At 41.1% G+C, this 19615-nt stretch overlaps 1 protein-coding gene across 1 annotated transcript in view; it reads left to right on the top strand.

The window, feature by feature from the left end:
* Window positions 1-7682, top strand: part of TMEM209 (transmembrane protein 209) — a 46822-nt gene extending 39140 nt beyond the window's left edge. Inside the window, exons 14-15 of the mRNA XM_030216343.1 lie at window positions 1921-1994; window positions 6029-7682. Coding sequence (XP_030072203.1) covers window positions 1921-1994; window positions 6029-6086 — 132 coding nt within the window. The 3' untranslated portion in view covers window positions 6087-7682. The remainder of the gene's footprint in view (window positions 1-1920; window positions 1995-6028) is intronic.
* Window positions 7683-19615: the final 11933 nt, after the last annotated feature.

Below are 19615 nucleotides of genomic sequence, written 5' to 3' on the forward strand. Positions count from 1 at the left end.
ACCAACTCCGTAAGAGTTCACCTTAGTGCGATTGGTGCTTATTGTCGTGTAGAGGGTAAGCCTATCTCTGGACAGCCTTTAGTTCGCTTCATGAGAGGTTTGCTTTTGTCAAAGCCCCCACCAGTGTCATGGGATCTCAATGTCGTTCTCACCCAGCTGATGAAAGCTCCTTTTGAGCCACTGAATTCCTGCCATCTGAAGGTCATTTTCTTGGTGGCTGTTGCTTCAGCTTGTAGGGTCAGTGAGCTTCAGGCCTTAGGATTGCATGCACCTTATATTAAGTTTCATCACAACATAGTCCTCCGCACACACCCTACCTGCCAAAGGTGGTGTGGAGTTCCATCTGAACCAGTCAGCTGTCTTGCCAACATTCTTTCCCCGTCCTCATGCCCACCCTGGCGAAAGCAGTTTGCATATCTTGGATTGCAAGAGAGCATTGGCCTTTTACGTGGAGTTGACAAAGCCCTTCAGATAGTCCGCCCAGTTGTTTCTTTCGACCCCAACAGGAGGAGAGTCCCCATCGGAAAACACACAATCTCCAATTGGCTAGCAGACTGCATTTCCTTCACTTATGCCCAAGTTGGGCAGACTCTACAGGGTCATGTCACGGCTCATAATGTTAGAGCCATGGCTTGGTCAGTGGCTCGCTTAGTCAGCCTCCATTGAAGAGATTTGCAAGGCTGCTACATGGTCATCAGTCCACACATTCACATCTCACTACTGCCTTCAGTAGGATACCCGATGTGACAGTTGGTTTGGGCAGTCAGTGCTGCAGAATCTGTTCGGGGTTTAGAATCCAACTCAACCCTCCTAGAGCTATTTTTGTTCTGTTCCAGGCTGCACTCTGTTAGTTGTTTATGGTTTCAGGTCACAGGTCAATAATGTTATGCCCTTGCTGTTGCCAGGCCCAGTTGACCAATGTTTATTGTTTTGAGTGAGCCTGGATGCTAGGGATACCCCCACATGTGAGAACAAGCAGCCTGCTTGTTCTTGGAGAAAGCGAAGATACTTACCTGTAGCAGGTATTCTCCAAGGACAGCAGGCTGATTGATCTCACAAACCCGCCCACCTCCCCTTAGGAGGAATTAGTTTTTCTATGCTTTTTGATTAAACTGAAGAGGCACGCTCACGCGACAGGCAGGAAGTCATGCGCGCTGTTCGCGTGCCAGAAGACTCTGGCAAAACTTCTCATTTTTGTTGGGGAAAAATTTGCCGTTTCCTGGGCAGACGCGGACGTCGACCCACATGTGAGAACAATCAGCCTGCTGTCCTCGGAGAATACCAGCTACAGGTAAGTATCTTTGCTTTTTAAATCTATTATGCAACATAGAATGTTCAGTATTCCTCTGTTTCCCAAACGGATGGATGACTGGTTAAAGGCCCTGCTCCCGAGCCTAGTTTCTAACTAGTTTCAGTTGAGCTTTAACTACCCTTTTTGGAGCTTTGTACTCCTGAACCAGTTTTATGGTGGTATGAGTGATCTGCATGGACCCTTATTGTCTGCAAGAACTTTTGTGAACAAGTTACCATTAATGTTTTTGTTCCAAGAGGCTGGTCACTTTTATGGTGCACATTGCTAGATGCACTATTGCTCATTAATGGAAGCAGAGGTCCAAAGAGGTTAGGTTAAGGACATTGCTGCTGGATGTCTAGGATGAGATCTGTGGACTTTACTGGATTTATTTGGATGGACTGGGTCAGGTTACCTTGACTTGAGGGGCAAACTTGTGCTTAGGGTTGCTGGGCTGGAGAGAAGTATTTCTGTTTGGGGAGTCCTGCTGCACAGGGATTCACTGTGTTTGCAAAACATCTGTGTGTTCATTTTCTGGTATTTGACATAGTTTAAAAACAAACACAGGGAATACTGCATGTGTTGCTGAATAGACTCTTAACCATGTGTGTGTTGATTTCTTTGTGTAGGGTAGAAACAACCTATTTCACACACTACTGATGTTCCTGTATATTATCAAGACAAAGGAATCTGGAATGCTGGGGTAGGTAGAAATCTGCAACTTTTGTCCTAAGGACAGTGGAGAAGACTAATCTGTCCTCGACTAGGAGATGAGCATGCCAGAGAAATGCAGAATCTCTGAATAATGTTCTGAAGTACATTTTATGGTCTATTACTACTTCTCATTGCTTAGTAATTACTTTTAACATATTGGCATTGGTAATGGAAGTAAACTAAATTCTTCAAAAGATATTGAGCTTTTGATCCTGGGAGGTTTTTTTTTAAGTGGAATGGTGGTGTGCGAATCCATTTATCTTTCAAAGAGTTTGAGGATCCCTCTTGTATTCTCAAATTCTCTCTCCACGCCTTAGTGCTATCATTTTGTCTTCTCCCCATCCTCTTTCTCCTTTACAGTAGGTCCACCATTCTCTTTCTCTCTCAACTGTTCCAGGCCCCACTGCTCGTATCTCCCTTCCAGTTCATATAGCTGATCTAGCAGGTCAGTGAGTCAGCTGGAGTCTAGTGCAGGCAAGCACTATGGGTAGTTGGTGCATCTTTCTCCCTATCCAGTGGCAAACTATTTAAATTCTGTAGTTTAAAGCTGGGAACCTCTGATTGCTGCTTCTCCCAGCAGCCCAAACGTGTACAATACTGTTAAAAGCACAACACACTGACCTGGACTAGGGAAGAGGAAGCAGCCTGAAGCATCGTAGCTGCTGGCTTTAAATAAGAAAATTGATGGATTATTCTGGAAGTGATATTGTTTCTTCTTTTAGTTGGAATGAGAATGGTCTCCCAGTTTTTTTCCTGGGAAGGTGTGTGTGGGGTGGATGGTTGTGGTAGTATTTTCATTTCTTGATGGATTGAGGTCATAAGGAACCACACCACCTTCACTTTTCTTAATGGACATTTGGATATTTGGGAACTTGGGGGGTTTCAAAGTTTATATGTTCAATATCGACTGTTCATCACATACAGTATAAAGAGGATATAGGGCAGAGGAAAGAGGGACCAGAGCTGCTGCTTGTAAACATTTAACAATTTTCCTGTTTATATGTAGCGTTATCGTTTGTCATATGTTCAATAAAAAATAAACACACATTAGAAAATTTGAGATGCATAGCCAGTGGGGGAGAGGGAGTAATGCTGTGGGGGATAGGTCGATTCCACTCTAAAGTCATCTGGCCACAGTGGCAGCAGCCTGATTTCATTAAATTGTCAGAAACTAGGATGATTTTTAAAGGGGTTTTGGTTATAACATGAAACCTAATTTCCCCACCTGGGATGGTTTGAGGTTTTCTAGTTAGAACCAATAATCCAAAGCCCTAACTATAACATTGTAGAATAGGGGTGCTTGCCCACAGGCACAAAGCATATGACTCATCAGTGCTTTCCTTATGTCTTTATGCCACAGCATAAAAAAACTCCGTTAGACCTAATGCTTACATTTGAAAATTTGATTCTCAGAGCTGTTGCATACTTAATAATAATCAACAATCAGTTCTACAGATGTGAAGTTTGGTGGTCGTTTCAGTTGCAGAACTGGAGATGTTGCTGGAACATCACTGTTGCACATCACCAGTAGCTATGAGTTACTTGCATTACTTCCCTGCAAATACATTGGGTTTTTTTTCACTCAGTTCCTTGGAAAACCATACTGATTTCCATTTCCTCTTGCTTTTATGTTGTTTCCTTTCATAAAGATCTGTTGCTATTTTTATAGCTTCCTTCAAATTAGTTCACTTTTGTTCCACTTCCCTTATTTCTTTTCACCCTGACAGACCCTTTTTCAGATGCTTCTCCATTTTATTAATGTTGGCATGTTTGAAATCCAGAACTTTGAGCTTGATATGTCTGGATGGTGCCTTAGTTTTTATATCAAACTATACTATATGGTGGTTTTTATAGTAGCTCCGTGTACCAAGATGGCCTTTTGCCCAGGCATTATACTTACAAATAGTAACATAGTAGATGACGGCAGAAAAAGACCTGCACGGTCCATCCAGTCTGCCCAACAAGATAAACTCATATGTGCTACTTTTTGTGTATACCCTACCTTGATTTGTACCTGTCCTCTTCAGGGCACAGACCGTATAAGTCTGCCCAGCACTGTCCCTTTGAACCACCAGCCCCGCCTCCCACCACCGGCTCTGGCACAGAATACTGGGTTAAGCAGACTATTAAATCAAGAAATGTTTGAATTCAGATTTTTATAGTTTATGTACTAGTGATTTGAGTCTCTACAATACAGACGTAATAGAGCACATGTCTTATATCCAGTGTTGTCCCTTCCTTCATGTGCTCTGTTACGATTTGGCAGAGTTACAGGCCCTTGAAAGGTATCCATCGTATCTCTAATAGATTTCAGACTGTACATCCAGTCCATGTCATACAGGTTGAAATCTTCCGGCACAACTCGTTCCTCTTCATTCCCAACTTTATCTGTTGCCAGATTTTGTCCATTTTTCCTTCTTGAGTTGAATTGTGGAAATATGGATTACCTTTGAAATAGAAAATGACACTACTGCCTTCTTTACTCATGTCTTCTGTGTTTTGCAGTGATACTTAATATCACATAAAGATATGCTAGTCTCCCTTTTCAGCCATCACTGGCCCTCCTAAAGAGATTGCAGCCCAGTATGGCCATATCCCATTCATAGGTCTCATTGAATCGTGTTCCCATGATAACAGTAATATGTTTTGTTTTGTTACATTTGTACCCCGCGCTTTCCCATTCATGGCAGGCTCAATGCGGCTTACATATACAGGTACTTATTTGTACCTGGGGCAATGGAGGGTTAAGTGAGTTGCCCAGAGTCACAAGGAGCTGCCTGTGCCTGAAGTGGGAATCGAACTCTGTTCCTCAGGACCAAAGTCCACCACCCTAACCACTAGGCCACTCCTCCACTGTTGCTACTATTTGAGATTCTACATGGAATGTTGCTATTCCACTAGAAGTCGGCCCTTGCAGATCACCAATGTGGCCGCGTACGTGCAGGACGTCAGACTCACAGAAACAGAAGCCTGCGCAGCCTTCTACATGGAATGTTGCTAGTGGAATAGCAACATTCCATGTAGAATCTCCAATAGTAGCAACATTCCATGTAGAATCTCCAATAGTAGCAACATTCCATGTAGAATCTCCAATAGTATCTATTTTATTTTTGTTACATTTGTACCCTGCGCTTTCCCACTCATGGCAGGCTGAATGCGGCTTACATGGGGCAATGGAGGGTTAAGTGACTTGCCCAAAGTCACAAGGAGCTGCCTGTGCCTGAAGTGGGAATCAAACTCAGTTCCCCAGGACCAAAGTCCACCACCCTAACCACTAGGCCACTCCTCCACTCATAAGCCTGCCCCCACTGTTAGGGCTTGCAAATCCAAAACTTTTACTTAGACTGCACATATTTTTGCTCATTGGTTTCCATTTTTTCTTTTTTTTAAAGCTTCCTCATCTTCTGTTCAGTCTTCGTCCTGGTCTTCTCTTCTACACTGTTGCTCAGCATTGAATTAGCTTTATCTCTAATCCTGGCGGGACAGTAATGTTTTGCTGGATGCACAGCAGCTAGGTTGGTTTTCCCCATTGCTGTTGCTGGGGATGACCACCTGAACTCATCTACTTCCATGTGCCACCACCTATCCTCTCGTTTCAACAATCGATTAGTTTTCTTGAAGTTAAGTAAACTGAGGCATGGTGATGCTAAGGATAGGTTGCTCTTGTAGGTCAGGAGATCTCCTGACTGCAGTGTACCAGTCAGTGGAAGGAAACAACCAAGGGGATCTCTTGTAACATGGTCAGTCACTTTTTGATCATTTAATTATAAACATGTAGTGTGCAATGGATAAGAGTTGAGAACTTAGACAAGTTAACATCTTTAGATTCCTTCAGATAAGGCTTGTGGGAGATTTTTCTTTTTTTAACACCATTTGTAATTTCCTTTGTTAATGCTTTTTATAAGAGGAGGAAAGTATTTCTTTTTTTTTTTTCAAAGGGTAAGACAAATTGATTTGTTTTTAAGATGGTGTATCCCAGGATGGCTTTGGCTTTCGTAATAATTGGAACTTTTTGTTTTGTAGGAGAGTAAATCTTGGTTTATCTGGAGTGAATATTCTTTGGATTTTTGGGGATTATTAAAGTGGTTTCTACAGCTGCTGCTGCCCTCTTTGATTTGAACTAACCCAAAGTTTTAACCTCCTCCCTGGAATGCTGAGAAAACATCACTGTGAGCACCGATTTGATGTTTGACCTCATAGATGGTGAAAATAAGGAGCATTATTTATTTTTTTCTCCCTGAAGTAATGTCCTGCAAGGAAAATGAATCCAATCCAGCATTGAAATGGGATTTCTCGCTCCATCTGTAAAATTGCAGCTTATTCTTTCTGGCTGCACAGTAAACCTCGGATCTTTCTTTTGTGCATTCTTCTATGAAGAGAAATATATTTCTTACAGCGTGACAGTGAACACTAAAACCCCATCTATTTGGATGGTTTGCACAAGAATCAGAAAATATTTTTTATGTTGGAATGTTACATCGAAGTAAAACACATTTTAAAGTACTTCTATTCAGATATAATGCTGTATAAAATTACTTTTGGTATGGCACACATGTGCCTAGTGTGATCTTCAAGTTCTGTTTAGTTTACCAGTTGTTAAATTAACTAGCTGCAACTCTTTTGCTTTTTCATCATTGTTTACACCTTCCTTTTTTTTTTTATTTTGTCAATCAAAATACTTGCTCCATCTATCTCCTCACCAAACCAGACAAGTTCAGAAGTGTATTTTTTTTTCTTAATTATCCTTATATACCCATTTACCATTTTCTCCATTGGGACAAAACAGCATTAAACAGAGTGTTTTCTTAATTGAATTAATCATTTATAATTTGTTCTACCAATTTCTTATATAAAGAATTAGTAGAAATCCAATTATCTACCATTTATAATTTGACAGTTTTCCAGTATCTTTATGCAAGGATTCATATAATAGTACAACTTACAAGTCAGGGTGAGACCAATGAATTTATAACTTTATTACCTTATCTCAAAATTTATTAGCTAGGAATTGGGAGAGTAGAAAACAGTGCCAAAGCTTTTTCCAATTGCATTACAGCTCTTCCAGTTAATCTTACTAAATCTAACTGGGTGCAGTTAATCTGATATCCTGCTCCTCCTTAGCATTTATCTGTGCTGGTCTCACTCAAGTGAGTATGCAGTTCTTAGCCAGCCTATTTTTTTGTTTATCAAGGTTTATTTTTTAACCCCCTCTCTCTGGAAGATACTTTAGACATATTAATTCCCACATATGCAAATAGCCATCTAAAACGGAGGTGTTTGCTATCAAAAACATCAAATTTATGAATAAGACCAGACCACAGACAAGTGCAGATGAGTTCAGAACATTTTAATGAAACAGTGAATATCATTTCTGTATTGACTTTAAAGCAATATTTAGATCATTTTTCTCCCCTTCATGACTTTTGTAAAGTGATTAACGTCCTCAGTTCATGTGGATGCTTTTTTAATACCCTTTTTCTCTTTGAAATTTCTTTCCAGGTTGTGCCTTCACAAAAGTAATCTGTATTGTGTGGTTTTACCTTAAAACTAAACTAATACCTCAAGATATTTGTTGGTTCTTTCCCAGATTTGGTCTACTTGGCCTTTTGCCATGTTCTGTGATGAATTGTTATATTTTTGTATGGTCTTCAAATAAAAGGATGCACATTTTTTTTTATTAGTGTTTTTTTTCCATCTCTTCTTTTGCCCTTCTTTTATTTCTGGTAATTGCCTGTTTAATAAGCCTCAGGTATAAAATAACTTCATGAATGTTTATAATAATTATTTATTTTTTAACAGATTGAGAACTGTGCTTTAACAAATGAGCACAAAAGAAATCTGTTCAGGATCTATGGTCTCTGCCACAGTCTCTAATTTTCCTGTGCTCTTATCTTCCCTCCCCACTATGCGCTGATTGGACTGAAACCTGTCTAACATTGTTTGCGTTTGTATATTAAAAACTTGTTATATCATCAGACACACACACACACACACACATGACACAGGAACATTAACAAAAGGCCTGCTGAAAGAAGGGCTTTAAACTTTTTAAAAGATCGTTCCTGAAAGACTGTTCCAAAGGGAAGGCGCCAGATAGGAAAAAGCTGAATGATGGGTAAGTTTGTGTGAAATTTGCTTAGTTTGCTTCCTCCCATCCCTCTTTACTAGTTTCTCTTCTGCTCTGAGCTTGGACCACTTGGACTGTCCTTGCTTAGCCTCCACTTTTATACGTTCTCAGCTGTGCTCCTCTTATCCCTGTCTTTGCACATATTGCTTTGAATCCTCAAGTCTCTGCTTTTCTTGTACATTGCATGTCGTTTTCTCACCCCCCTCCAATTGCCTCCATATCACTCTACCTTATTTTCCTCCTCCCTTCTGTTCTCCCAGTGCTGTTTTAAAACCTTACCATGGCCTCAAGAATAAGAGAAATTTTTGTTTTGTAAATGTATCTTGCAATCCTGGATTGCAGATGTACTGTCTACCTATTGGGCATGGAGGAATCAAATTCATCAGTTGCTCATTTGGGAGGCTGTGGATCCTCTAATAAAACAGAGGTTTCTATGGATATGGGACTGCTACATACAACATATGACTGCTGAGGAGGAGCTTGCTTTTCAATCTGATATCCCTGGAACATGGCTCTTAAATTATATTAAAAAAAAAAAAAAACATTGAACTTTTTCAGTCTTTTCTTTTCATGTATCTTTATTTACTTGTTCAATAAAAATGTTTTACTCTAAAATCTTACCGCAGCCTCAAAACCCACTACTTGTGTTTCCCCAATTTTCCATTCTAATATTTTTTAGTTTAGCTTGGTCTTTTCAGCACTAGTTCAATGTAAGTTAAAGCTATGCTAGATATTTTCCTTTCCCCAGAGAACTTAACTCAACGTGAAATTAAACTCTGGAATTTGTTGCCAGAGATCGTGATAAAGGCGGTTATCTTAGTGGGGTTTAAAAAAAAGGTCTGGATGGCTTCCTAAAGGAAAAGTCCATAGACCATTATTAAATTGACTTGTGGGAAATCCACTGCTATTTCTGGAATAAACAGCACAAAATGTATTGAACGTTTCGGGATCTTGCCAGGTATTTGTGACCTGGATTGGCCACTGTTTGGAAACAGGATGCTGGGCTTGATGGCTTCAGCTGCAGAAGAAACAGTGGGATTCCTGCTTCCTCACTGCAATACAACTCTGCAAATTTGAGCCATGTGTTGGAAGTTCAGGTTGGTCTCATGAGGTTTGAAACATCAAGACCAACCCTGGCACTACATGACTCAAGCTTACAGAGAGCTGAGTCATGGTGGGCAGGCAGGAATCCCACTGTAAGCATCACAAGAACTGCCAATCTTCCAAGGGCCAGAAAAAAGCACTTGGTGGGCCAGCTTGTGGGCTGTAGGTTGGACAATCCCGATCCAAACAGTACAATAGACTGTACCACCTGGGATGTGGACACTAGTTATCTGGGTAGATTCAACTCTGGAGTTTGTGTGAATTTTTACTTAGCAACTCCTATTTGTATGATCAGGGTTCTGCTGGCATCTAGAATTTGCTGTACACTTAAACATATGTATATGCTCATCTCTACTCTTCTGATTTGATTTGCATCTGCAAATATTTGTCTTTCAAATGTATGCAGGTTTCGGTCTCAGACTTAGTTCCTATAGCCCTCGGGAGCCTTCTGTTCTGTCTTATTTAAATTGGACAGCTTCAGTGGAAAACTACTGCTTGACAAGTACATTTCTACTGTGCAGCTTTTATAAAGGGCCAGTTTTTCACATAGTTTGAAATTTGGTTTCTGAAATTGTCAGACTGAATCAGCATCCTGCTCCTGAAGATGGGGCAAATTTCTTAAAAACTGTTTATGCACTGCTATCTCAAAACTGCTAATCAAAGAGCTTTTTTCTAAAACTCGGCCCATTTTTTTGTTGGTTTTTGGGCTAGGTGATTAACATTGTGTTCATCAAGGCAAAATTCATTTTTTGCACCTTATAACTTAGGGCCCTGTTTACTAAGTTGCACTACACCTTAATTGTAGTTCTGAGCAATGGTTACAGTAAGGTGGGAATGGGGTGTGACAGTAAATCAGGATCACAATGTTGTTGGGTTTTTTAAAGTTTATTATTCTGTATTAGTTTGATATCTTTGCTTAAATTAGTTGTTTGTCGGTTTGATTTGATTCTAAGATCAATTATAAAATAAGTATAAAATTTTGAACTAAGAAGGATATGAAGGGCAGGTGGGAGGCGGGGAGTTTGGGTTGGAAATGCAACTTGTTAAAAAAAATATTGAACGCCACATGTTTCTATTTGAACTAATGTATCTTTATTTATTTGTTCAATAAAAATTGTTTACAAGTACTAAGGTGCGCTAGAGAGACCCATATATTCCTATGGGTGGCTCTAGCATTAGTGCATGCTAAAAATGCTAGTATGGCTACAGCGCAACTTAGTAAACAGGGTCCTTAGTGAGTTGTATAGGAATAAGCTACAGTAAATCTTGCCTTGATAAAATTGATTGCATAGCTCAAAAATGGCAAAATGGACTGAGGTGAATTTTAGAAAATTCTCTTCATAAATGTGAAATGAATGCAAAATAGTCTTTTAAATTACATGTGGATTTTTTTTTAACACTCATGTATTGTAAGCCACATTGAGCCTGCAAAGAGGTGGGAAATGTGGGATACAAATGCAATAAATAATAAATAGCTTAGAATTTAAAACCTAAATTTTATGTTGTAGTATATTTTTTTATTTTATTGTCTCATTTGTATCCCACATTTTCCCACCTATTTGCAGGCTCAATGTGGCATACATAATACCGTAAAGGCATTCGCCTAGTCCGGTAGAGAAACAAATACAAGGTGATAAAGTCGATTATAGATACATGTGTTTAGGTACAATGAGGTTAGAGGAGAGGAAGGTTAAATAGTGTCCATTACTATGGGGATCGAGTAGAGGAGATTGTGTAGTGTCCAATACGATCTTTGGTTTTGCTCTATTGCAGTGTGTAGGTGGTTATGTTGTGTCGGTGGGGTATGTCTTTTTGAACAGGTTGGTTTTTAATGCTTTCCTGAAGTTTAGGTGGTCATATGTTGTTTTTACATCTTTTGGTAGTGTGTTCCATAGTTGTGTGCTTATGTAGGAGAAGCTGGATGCATAGACTGCTTTATATTTGTCCTTTGCAGTTTGGGTAGTGAAGGTTTAGGTATGTTTGGAATGATCTCGTTGTTTCTGAGTGGTAGGTCCATGAGGTCTGTCATGTAACCTGGGACTTGGCCGTAGATGATTTTGTGGACCAGGGTGCAGATTTTGAAAGTGATGCTCTCTTTGATTGAAAGCCAGTGCAGTTTTTCTCTGAGGGATTTGGCACTGTTGAATTGCAATTTGCCAAATAGCCTGGCTGCTGTGTTTTGGGTGGTCTGAAGTTTCTTTGTGAGTTGATCTTTGCATCCTGCATAGATTCCGTTACAGTAGTCTGTGTGGCATAGTACCATTGATTGTATTAGGTTACTGAATGAGACCCTCGGGAGGAAAGGTTTTACTTGTTTGTTTCCACATTGAGTGGAACATTTTATTTATTTATTTATTGCATTTGTACCCCACATTATCCCACCTTTTTGCAGGCTCAATGTGGCTTACAGGGTGTTAATATGATATAGTCATTACATAATATATACAGTTGGTGATAAGCTGGAGGTAGAAGAGGAATAAGTTAGAAGGTGTTAGGTAAGGTCGTGTGAGGGGTGTTTTAAAGCATTTGGTATAAGGAGTGATTTGTTTCATTAAGGATTATTTTTGTAGGCCTTGTTGAAGAGATGTCTTCATAGATTTGCGAAAGCTGGTTAAGTTGTCCGTGGTCTTCAGGGCCATGGGTTCCATATCTGTGTGCTTGCAGAGTTCACTTGGCTTTCAAACGTAAGATTGCGGAGAGTCAATATAGAGTACTCCATAGAGCCTACATATCCCAATATCAGACTGCAAGAGCAGGTTGGGTGCCTGTTGCTCACTGTCCCAAATTTCATGTTTTTGGCGATGTAGTGGCATCCAAGCATTTTGGAGGTCGCTTCATCGATATTTAACATACTTTATTTGCACAACGTGTAGTATATTCTTGGAAGGGAGTTTTGCTGAATAAATGGGAAGCCTATGGGATTTTGGATAAAAAAAATTCCCATTTATTTCTTAGTAAAGCTTATGCAGTGGGAAAGAAATGCATCTTCAAGCATTGGGTATATGAAGAGCCTCCCTTATTCTGGAATTGGAGAATCAGATTGCATGCTCTCATGGGAGGCAAGGGCTGCTAGGAGTTCCCAAAGGGCCGAAAGGCTTTCATATCTCTCTGGAACTGTTAGTTGCATAAAGCTAGAAGTGCTGTACTGCATATGTTTCAGTGTGGGTATTGTTATGTAAAGGATTGTTTTGGGGTTCTTAGATTGGGTAGGGGAGGGAAGAATTGGAGTATTGGATATTTCTTTCCCAAGATGGCCTGGGTTTATGAGTCCAAACACCGGCCATCTTAAAAATCTGACAAGGGAAAGGTTTCAGTAGGGAGGGGATGGGCTTCGAATATTTGATAACATTTAATGGAAAATGGGGTGGTGGGGTGGGAGGTAATGGGAGCATTAACATATACATAAAAAAGGATCATGTGTTACTGGATTATTGCTGATCTTGCTTATTGTTTTGTCATGCTTTCTCAGTGTTATTTGTTGCATTTGTATCCCACATTTTCCCACCTATTTGCAGGCTCGATGTGGCTTACAATATTCCGCCCTGGTTATTGCCATAGTAGAGTAAAGATACATATGTTCTTCTGTAATTATTGTAACAAATGAGATAAAGCATTAGTCATAATGGGATCAGTAATAAAATGGCGGTTATGTAACTGCTTGATGTTTTTTCCTAGATCTGTTGTTCAGTTATATGTTAGGTTTTCTTTGATCCTGAATAAAAAATGTTAAACCTTAAATTGTTCATTTACCCAGATAAAATTACTTTCAGAAATCACCATGTGAAAAAAAGTGGAATATTTAAAAGTCTTATATGTTTTTACAGGATTGTTCAAACTGGAGTGATCATTGATTTGTTGAATTTAATTATCAAACTCTCAGAGTAGGGCCCTAGAGACCTGACAGTTAATTGAAAGGGGTAAATGACAAACTTTGCATAGGATGCCTAATACTCTTGCACCAGCCCTGCTTACAGAAATGGTCATAAGAACATAAGTGTTGCCATACTGGGACAGACCCAAGGTCCATCAAGCCCAGTATCCTGTTTCCAGTAGTGGCCAATCCGGGTCACAAGCACCTGGCAAGAGCCCAGACCAGTAAAACAAAATGTTATGCTACTTATCCTAAATATAAACTGCCTTTTCTCAAGTCCACTGCTTGGCTTCTTTGAGCAATAATAATTCATGGTACTAGCATGAACAGTTCTCTATTATAAAGAACTGATTTACTTATGTACAGTGATGTGACAAAGTTTCCCCCTCTGATTTTTCCCTGTTGTTGAATGTATGTCACACTGATTAGTTTCTGATCATTAAACAAACTATAGAATTAAAGGGAACCTGAGAGAACACACATGGTTTATTATTCATTTATTTAAGGAACAGTTTATGTAACACCTGTGTCACCCATGTGAAAAACTAAATGCCAACTAAGTTACTCAGGGCTCCTTTTACAAAGGTGTGCTAGTGTTTTTAGCATGTGCTAAATGCTAGAGATGCCCATATATTCCTATGGGTGTCTCATGTTTAGCAGGCACTTATCAGTGTCCCTTTGTAAAAGACCCCTTCAGTCAACCACATTTTTTTTTACAAACATTTTTATCATATGCATTTCAATTACATCACTTCAAATAACATCCATGATATCAGAAAATATAAAACAAAAAAGAGGAAGTAAACCAGCAAGAATGGACAAACTTAGAATATGGAACACTACTAGTTGTAGACCGGGGGGGGGGCAGCCATGAATGGGAAGATAGTGGGATGAGGGAGGGGTTGGGATGAGGGAGGGGGAAAAATATAATGTTGATTATGTATTACAGATGAGTTTGAGGAATTTTGGAGAGTTCGTAGCCTTGTGGCTGCAGTTAAGTTTATTGTATGATTTTCTTTATTGAAATGTTGAATAAAAAACTTATTCAAACAAAACAAAAAAAAAGGAAACCAAATCCAACCATTGTCCACCAATATAAAGAAACATTGAGATCCAAGATTCATACAAAATACAAATCGGAAAAATTTAACACGTCCACGTCCAATGAGCCCATAAGAACATAAGCGTAGCCATACTGGGTCAGACCAATGGTCCACCTAGCCCACTAGCTTGTTTCCAACAGTGGCCAAGCCAGGTCACAAGTACCTGGCAGAAACCCAAATTGTGGCAACACTCCATGCTATCAATCCCAGGTCAAGCAGTCTCTTCTCCATGTTTGTCTCAATAGCAGACTATGGACTTTTTCCTCCAGGAAAAAGACTAGGGGACACTCAAGGAAGTTACATAGAAATAATTTTAAAACAAATAGGAGGAAACTTTTTTTTCATTCAATGAATAGTTAAGCTCTGGAACTCTTTGCCGGAGGATGTGGTAACAGGGGTTAGTGTATGTGGGTTAAAAAAAAAAGGTTTGGACAAATTCCTGGAGGAAAAGTCCATAGTCTGTTATTGAGACAGACATGGCAAGCAACTGCTTGCCCTAGGATTTCTAGTATGGAGTTTTGCCATGGTTTGGGTTTCTGCCTAGTACTTGTGACCTAGCTTGGCCACTGTTTGGAAAACAGGATACTGGGCTAGATGGACCACTGGTCTGACCCAGTATGGCTACTCTTATGTTCTTATGTAATTAAAGAGTCATGGTTCTGGTGTGGATTAGGAATTGGTTATTGGACAGAAACTAGAGGATAGGGTTAACATAGTAACATAGTAGATGACCGGTGAGTCTGACGTCGGTGCCGGGCAAGATGGTGGAGGCTATTATTAAGAATAAAATTGCAGAGCATATACAAAAACATGGACTGATGAGACAAAGTCAGCACGGATTTAGTGAAGGGAAGTCTTGCCTCACCAATCTAATGCATTTTTTTGAGGGGGTAAGCAAACATGTGGACAATGGGGAGCCGGTTGATATTGTATATCTGGATTTTCAGAAGGCGTTTGACAAAGTGCCGCACGAAAGACTCCTGAAGAAATTGCAGAGTCATGGAATCGGAGGTAGGGTATTATTATGGATTAAGAACTGGTTGAAAGATAGGAAGCAGAGAGTAGGATTGCGTGGCCAGTATTCTCAGTGGAGGAGGGTAGTTAGTGGGGTCCCGCAGGGGTCTGTGCTGGGTCCGTTGCTTTTTAATGTATTTATAAATGACCTAGAGATGGGAATAACTAGTGAGGTAATTAAATTCGCCGATGACACAAAATTATTCAGGGTCGTCAAGTCGCAGGAGGAATGTGAACGATTACAGGAGGACCTTGCGAGACTGGGAGAATGGGCGTGCAAGTGGCAGATGAAGTTCAATGTTGACAAGTGCAAAGTGATGCATGTGGGTAAGAGGAACCCGAATTATAGCTACGTCTTGCAAGGTTCCGCGTTAGGAGTTACGGATCAAGAAAGGGATCTGGGTGTCGTCGTCGATGATACGCTGAAACCTTCTGCTCAGTGTGCTGCTGCGGCTAGGAAAGCGAATAGAATGTTGGGTGTTATTAAGAAGGGTATGGAGTCCAGGTGTGCGGATGTTATAATGCCGTTGTATCGCTCCATGGTGCGACCGCACCTGGAGTATTGTGTTCAGTACTGGTCTCCGTATCTCAAAAAAGATATAGTAGAATTGGAAAAGGTACAGCGAAGGGCGACGAAAATGATAGTGGGGATGGGACGACTTTCCTATGAAGAGAGGCTGAGAAGGCTAGGGCTTTTCAGCTTGGAGAAGAGACGGCTGAGGGGAGATATGATAGAAGTGTATAAAATAATGAGTGGAATGGATCGGGTGGATGTGAAGCGACTGTTCACGCTATCCAAAAATACTAGGACTAGAGGGCATGAGTTGAAGCTACAGTGTGGTAAATTTAAAACGAATCGGAGAAAATTTTTCTTCACCCAACGTGTAATTAGACTCTGGAATTCATTGCCGGAGAACGTGGTACGGGCGGTTAGCTTGACGGAGTTTAAAAAGGGGTTAGATAGATTCCTAAAGGACAAGTCCATAGACCGCTATTAAATGGACTTGGAAAAATTCCGCATTTTTTAGGTATAACTTGTCTGGAATGTTTTTACGTTTGGGGAGCGTGCCAGGTGCCCTTGACCTGGATTGGCCACTGTCGGTGACAGGATGCTGGGCTAGATGGACCTTTGGTCTTTCCCAGTATGGCACTACTTATGTACTTATGTACTTATGACAGAAAAAAGACCTGCACGGTCTATCCAGTCTGCCCAAGATAAACTCATGTGTATATCTTACCTTGATTTGTACCTGTCTTTCTCAGGGCACAGACCGTATAAGTCTGCCCAGCAGTTTTTCCTGCCTCCCAACCACCTGTCCCGCCTTCCATCACCGGCTCTGGCACAGACCGTATAAAAGTCTGCCCTCCCCTATCCTCGCCTCCCAACCACCAACCCCTCTTCCCCCCACCTGCTCTGCCACCCAATTGTAGCTAAGCTTCTGAGGATCCATTCCTTCTGCACAGGATTCCTTTATGCACATCCCATGCATGTTTGAATTCCGTTACTGTTTTCATCGCCACCACCTCCCGCGGGAGGGCATTCCAAGCATCCACCACCCTCTCCGTGAAAAAATACTTCCTGACATCTTTTCTGAGTCTGCCCCCCTTCAATCTCATTTCATGTCCTCTCGTTCTACCGCCTTCCCATCTCCGGAAAAGATTCGTTTGCGGATTAATACCTTTCAAATATTTGAACGTCTGTATCATATCACCCCTGTTCCTCCTTTCCTCCAAGGGTATACATGTTCAGGTCAGCAAGTCTCTCTTCATACATTTTGGAACGCAAATCCCATACCATCCTCGTAGCTTTTCTTTGCACCGCTTCCATTTTTTTTGACATCCTTCGCAAGGTACGGCCTCCAAAACTGAACACAGTACTCCAGGTGGGGCCTCACCAACGTCTTATACAGGGGCATTAAAACCTCCCTTCTTCTGCTGGTCACACCTCTCCCTATACAGCCTAGCAATCTTCTAGCTACGGCTACCGCCTTGTCACACTGTTTCGTCGCCTTCAGGTCCTCGGATACTATCACCCCAAGATCCCTCTCCCCGTCCGTGCCAATCAGACTCTCCCCGCCTAACACATACGTCTCCCTTAGATTTCTACTCCCTAAGTGCATCAATTTGCATTTCTTCGCATTGAATTTTAATTGCCAAACGTTAGACCATTCTTCTAGCTTCTTCAGATCTTTTTTCATGTTTTCCACTCCCTCCGGGGTGTCCTCTGGTGTTAAATGGTAATTTCTCTCAATGGAGGCGGGTGAACAGTGGAGTGCCACAGGAATCTGTACTGGGACCGGTGATATTTAACATATTTATAAATGATATGGAAATCGAAACAATGAGGTGATTAAATTTGCAGATGACACAAAACTATTCAAGCTTATTAAAACTTGTATGGACTGTGAAATATTGCAGGAAGACTAGGCATCCAAATGGCTAGTCTTTTAAATTAGGCCCTGCTGTGCCTTAGGCTGTGGCAGAAAGTTCAAGTTTTAAAGTTTTAAAACTATAGGGGAAAGGGTTTTATACTATGGAAACTAAGCTGTACTTCAAAACTAAAGTTAAATCTCTAAATGGGTTTCCTGTGACTATCAGCTCTGTATTCCTTATCTGAACTGGCTAAGCTGTGCTTCAAAACTAAAATTAAAACTCTATACTGGAGTTTCCTGTGACTATGAGTTCAGCTCAACATTGATGTTATGGTAAACTCTAGAATAGTCCCTTAACTGCTAGCCTATGACACTGTAATAGAGACTTTACATGCTAAAGAAAGAAAACCATAAATTCCTTAAACTGCCTTTGCTAACTAAGAGGCAGATGCACTAAAGCTAAATGAGCCTTTAATGACCCTCCAACGAGGAAAATTTGATCCGTTGCATGCATCAAAGGGCTTTTACCGAGGAAGCCAGCAGCTAACGAAAACGGAATGGAGATGAGCAATTAGTGTGAAAACCCCATTGAAACGAGATGCACTAACCTTTTCCGATTGCCTTTACGCAGGAAAAAGGCAGGAAATCTAACGAGAGGTCTGGACCTCTCGTTAGGACAGCTCTGTGCCAGGAAAAATCATTAAGTGAAGAAATAAACAAACTTTGAGCCAATCCCAGCGCATTAGCAGAGCTAAAAGCGCTGTGATTGGTCCAAAGGACGTCAGAAAACACATCAAATAAAAAAAATAAAAAAAGGATCGGGAGGGGGCAAGGCCCAGGCCCCGCCTCCTTCTGATGTAAGTAACCTACGTCAGAAGGAGGCGGGGCCTGGGCCAGGGAAGAAGAGACGTCATGGAGACTCTACAACCAACACAATAGATCTTCCTGCCCGTGCAGCGCTTCTGAAAGAGGTGAGAGGCGCTGCTCGGGTCGTTAATAGGGAGGGGGGTCTCGGTGGGGGGGGGAGCGGCGTAGTCGACCTCAGGGGGGGCAGCGGGGGCGGGGCACGGTGCGAAAGAATGACGGGAGGCGGAGTTAGCTCTGCAGAACACAGGAACAGGAAGGGAGGGGGACCGGGGCAGCTAGCATTTTGCTTTTTCGGGGGGGGGGGGGGAGCGGCGGAAAGTGGGGAGCAGTGGGGGGGGGGCAAGGCCGTCCATACAGGACGCTCCTGATGAGCGCCCTTGCCCCCTCCCGATCCTTTGTTTTTGGATTTTGCTGACCGGGTAGCCACGTGTATGTGTTGTGGCTTTTTTTTTTGTTTGTTTTTACGTTTGCAGCATGCGCAGAGCAGCCAGCAAAACGCTTGGCTGCTCTGCGCATGATTTAGGGGCCGATTACCGATGTGTATTGTGATTCTTTGATACATTGTACGTTTGAATACCGATCTGAGCATGTGTGACTTTTTTTTTTGGTGCATTCTTCGTTTTTTAAAAATCGTTAGGGACTTTAACGATTTTGATTTTTTTACGTTTGCTTGATGCATCTACCCCTAAGTAGAGTAACTGAAAAATAAAGATACTGAGATAATCTAGCCTATACATAAGTGAGAAGAGATTTAAACATAAGCTTCTACATCCTCTCTAGCTTAAAAAAAAATCAATAAGTTTAGGATTGAAGAAAAGACTTCCCCTGAAACATTACCATACATAAAAAAGCACAAAAGGACCTACAGAATTGGAATGATGACACTGTCTTTATTAAAATGAACCGACACGGGCTGTGTTTCGGCCCTCAACAGCACCTGCCTCAGGGGTCAAGATAAATGCTTTGTGAGTCTTATAACTGCTTTGTGTCAAGAAACCGTTCCGCAATCCAATGTAAAAGTGCTAAATGCCTTTGAGAGATCGCAATGGAGTTCAGTGTGCATACATAAAAAAAAGGACATTTCAACAAGAAACTTGCCCCAAGGGCCTGAGCCCTAGGACACAGTACCAACAAAGCTTGGCGTCACTTCTG

The sequence above is a fragment of the Microcaecilia unicolor genome, chromosome 10 (assembly GCF_901765095.1).
Source record: "Microcaecilia unicolor chromosome 10, aMicUni1.1, whole genome shotgun sequence".
In the NCBI taxonomy this organism is placed as follows: domain Eukaryota; kingdom Metazoa; phylum Chordata; class Amphibia; order Gymnophiona; family Siphonopidae; genus Microcaecilia; species Microcaecilia unicolor.